Source organism: Frankliniella occidentalis, unplaced genomic scaffold, assembly GCF_000697945.3.
Source record: "Frankliniella occidentalis isolate FOCC.00 unplaced genomic scaffold, Focc_3.1 Scaffold865, whole genome shotgun sequence".
Taxonomy (NCBI): Eukaryota; Metazoa; Arthropoda; class Insecta; order Thysanoptera; family Thripidae; genus Frankliniella; species Frankliniella occidentalis.
The window spans coordinates 19,407-22,549 of NW_026267973.1; the positions used below are offsets into that span (position 1 = coordinate 19,407).

Here is a 3,143-nt window from a genome sequence, read left to right on the forward strand (position 1 = left end):
ATTAATGTTAATGCTAAGTTCACTCTTGCTTACAACAAGGCATAACATCAACACAGTAACAGAAAAGTGCAATTAAATCACATTCCTTGCGCGCCGATATCATCAGCGTCAATGCCCAGCATTGCCATGTCATCGGCATCAAGCGTACTTGAGCTTTTGGCAGGTATTGATGGTGGTCTTGGACCACCCATGGGGGGCACTCCCATAGGTGGAGGTCCCATTGGCATACCCATAGGACCCATTGGTGGCATTCCCATTGGTGGAGGTCCCATAGGACCCATAGGGCCCATTCTTGGACCACCCATAGGAGGTACACCCATTGGGCCCATCGGGCCCATGGGCCCAGGCGGATACGTGCCTGGAGGGTAGGTTCCGGGTGGACCATCATACATGCCCATTCCCATACCTGGTGGGCCTGGCATGGTCCCATCCATACCCATGCCCATGGGAGGTTGGCTGGCATTCTGGTTTGTTCCATCCATGCTCATGCCCATTGCAGGTGGCGGCATCGCACCCATCATGGTTGGAGCACTTTCCATCGAGGGGTACATTCCATCAACTCCCATTGGGGTAGTAGTAATCATACCAGGAGGGGGATTGCTGAGATTTGGCATTGGCATGAGATTAGGTGGGGGATTTTTGACATCAGGTAATGGGGAATCATCATCTCCTGGTGGCCTCTCTTCCTGGGGTTTGGAAGGGTCAGGGAAAATAATTTCCAGTGCATCTTGGAAATCCTTTGACAACCCTGGTCCTGATTCCGCCTCCTCTTCTAACTCCATAGGAACAGCCTCATCAGCAGTTGGGTGCGGTGTGGCCTGCACTTTTTCCATCAACTGCATCTGTTCGGAGAGCTTTTTCAGTTGCATCTTCATGTCAGAATCTTTGTTATTCTTCATTAAGTTGTCTATTGAAACAGCAGGTGTTTTAGACAGAATTAAAGTTGACTTAGGCATAGGTGCTGCAACAGTTGAAACTGAGGCTAAAGTACTTGTCGGCGACTCCACAGTTCGAGCAGTGCCATCTAAAAGCTTTGCTCTATATTCCATAATACTAGCATTAATTTGAGCGGCACTAGGAGTAGAGGCTGGACCCCTGTCTTTCAATGAAAGACCATCAGGAGTTAGGGCGACAGCAGGCGACATATTTTTACCGGGTGTGGAGTCGGCTCCAGGAGACATAGGGGGTGATGAATTTTCATCTTTAGATTTGTCATCAGCTCCTTTCTTTGAAAAGTTCTTGAAAACAGGCATCCTCCCAATAAATGGAAGTTTGGATTTAATGGTCATCACTGGTTGCTGTTTCCTTCCAGATTTCCTGAACTCGGCACTCTGCTTCTCGAAGTTCGTCTCATCGTCTTCCTCTTCCCTTTGAGGTGGATGCCGTCCGTCTTCGTCCCTGTCTCTTCCCCTATCCCGCCTGTCGTGATCCCTGTCCCGGTCTCGCTCACGATCCCTGTCTCGGGGTTCTCGGTCACGTTCCCGATCCCGATCCCGCTCTCGTTCCCTGTCCCGATCACCTCTATCCCTTTCCCTGTCGCGATCGCGACCTTTGCCTTCGTTCATTCGCCTGTGAGGTGGGGGGCTCTCCCGGACGATGGCGCCGGGCGGGGCCGCAAAGCCCGAGGCATCCCAGCGCGAGTCGTCATTCCCTCCCCTGGACCTCCTGTTCCTCGGGGGCGTCACGTCGCGGGTGAACTTGTTTCTTCCAAACTGAGGCTCAGGGAAGAACTTCCTGTCCTTGTGAGGTTTTTCCTTGTCGCCTTTCTGGTCACGGTCAGTCTCTCTCTCCTTGTGACTGTCTTCATGCTTGCGCTTCACCCGATCCTTCAAGTTGTTCAACATTTGGTTCTCTGATTCTTCTACAGGTAGCCACTCTCTCATCATCCGGTCGTCAGGTGCATTTGCATGGCGACCTCCGGAGGGTCGAGGACTGGCGCCATTCTTACGATCTGGAGAATCCCATTTACTTTTCAATTGAGATGGTGCAATGACTGGATGGTCCTCCGATTTCTGCAATAAACATACAAAAAAATATAATAAGTGAAATTTTAAGGAACAACAAAACAAGGTCATGGAATTGAGTTTTGAATGTTGATACTAACATCATTACTCTTGTTCCTCATCGCAACTCTAATACTCTTCGATTTGTCTGTCTCAGAGTCCCGGTCGTGGCTTTCTTTCACTCTCGCACGATTGCGAGCTTGTTCCTTCTCCTTCTGTCTGGCTCTCTCTTTGTCATTATCAATTCGTCTTTCTTTAACCCAACCACCAGTAGCTTCTATGTCTTGGTTACGGTCTGCAGAACCATTACTTGATCCACTACACGACCGCCGCTTCTTTCCTTTCGATTCGGATTTATCAAATCTTTCTTGACGTGACTGCCGTTCTTTAATCGGCTGCTCAGCTGATTCTGACTTCTTGATCACCTACAGGTGAACGACGAATAAGTAACGATGAATGGCTTACAAAAGAATACTAAACATGTACTGTATTTAAAATTTGACAAACCTGATGTCCGTCTGATTTTTTCTCTTCTTTGACCTCAGACAAGCGCTCATAGGCTTGCTCTCTTTCAGAAAGCCAATTTGACTCCCATCCATCGTTCTCCTTGATGAAGTTCTAGTGTGACAGAAAAAAGTTGACAAACCAAATGTCTTAGAAATCAGTTTGATATAGAGGATTTGTAACAACAATTAAGATTGTGAAACTCACATGGTATTTGGTTGCATGAAGTTTAGACTTCAGATGGAATGAAGCACAGTGAAGGTCGCCCATCCAAACAGCACACAGTTTGCAGTACCAGGCTGGAGCAGAGATGAAAAACTGCAAACCTGTAATCAAACAATGTTTTGAACATGACATTAATATTATGGAGTCAACAGATAGACATGTTTAAGGGATCTACAAACGTTTTGGATAATAATACACAACAAATTAAAAGAACATGCTCACTTTGTCAAGAAAAACATTTATTTCAGTCTAACAAATACTTCACAAGAAAACAGGAGGAAGCAGGGGGAAACAAAAGTTTTGATGAGAATACAAAATAAGGCATTACTTATCACCTTGAAAATTTATAGGCAGAACAAGATAAAAAGATGAATGACTATTTCGAGTACCTAATTGGTTGACACCTAAATG

At 46.5% G+C, this 3,143-nt stretch overlaps 1 protein-coding gene across 1 annotated transcript; it reads right to left on the bottom strand.

Annotated features, from left to right (window-relative positions):
- On the bottom strand, positions 1 to 2,833 carry LOC127751739 (zinc finger matrin-type protein CG9776-like; the record flags this gene model as incomplete). Its single annotated transcript, XM_052275742.1, is given in 4 exon segments — positions 1 to 2,012; positions 2,105 to 2,428; positions 2,511 to 2,621; positions 2,715 to 2,833. Coding segments are annotated over 4 exon segments (2,489 nt in total), but the record flags the coding sequence as incomplete, so codon positions are not given.
- Between the last annotated feature and the right edge of the window lie 310 nt (positions 2,834 to 3,143).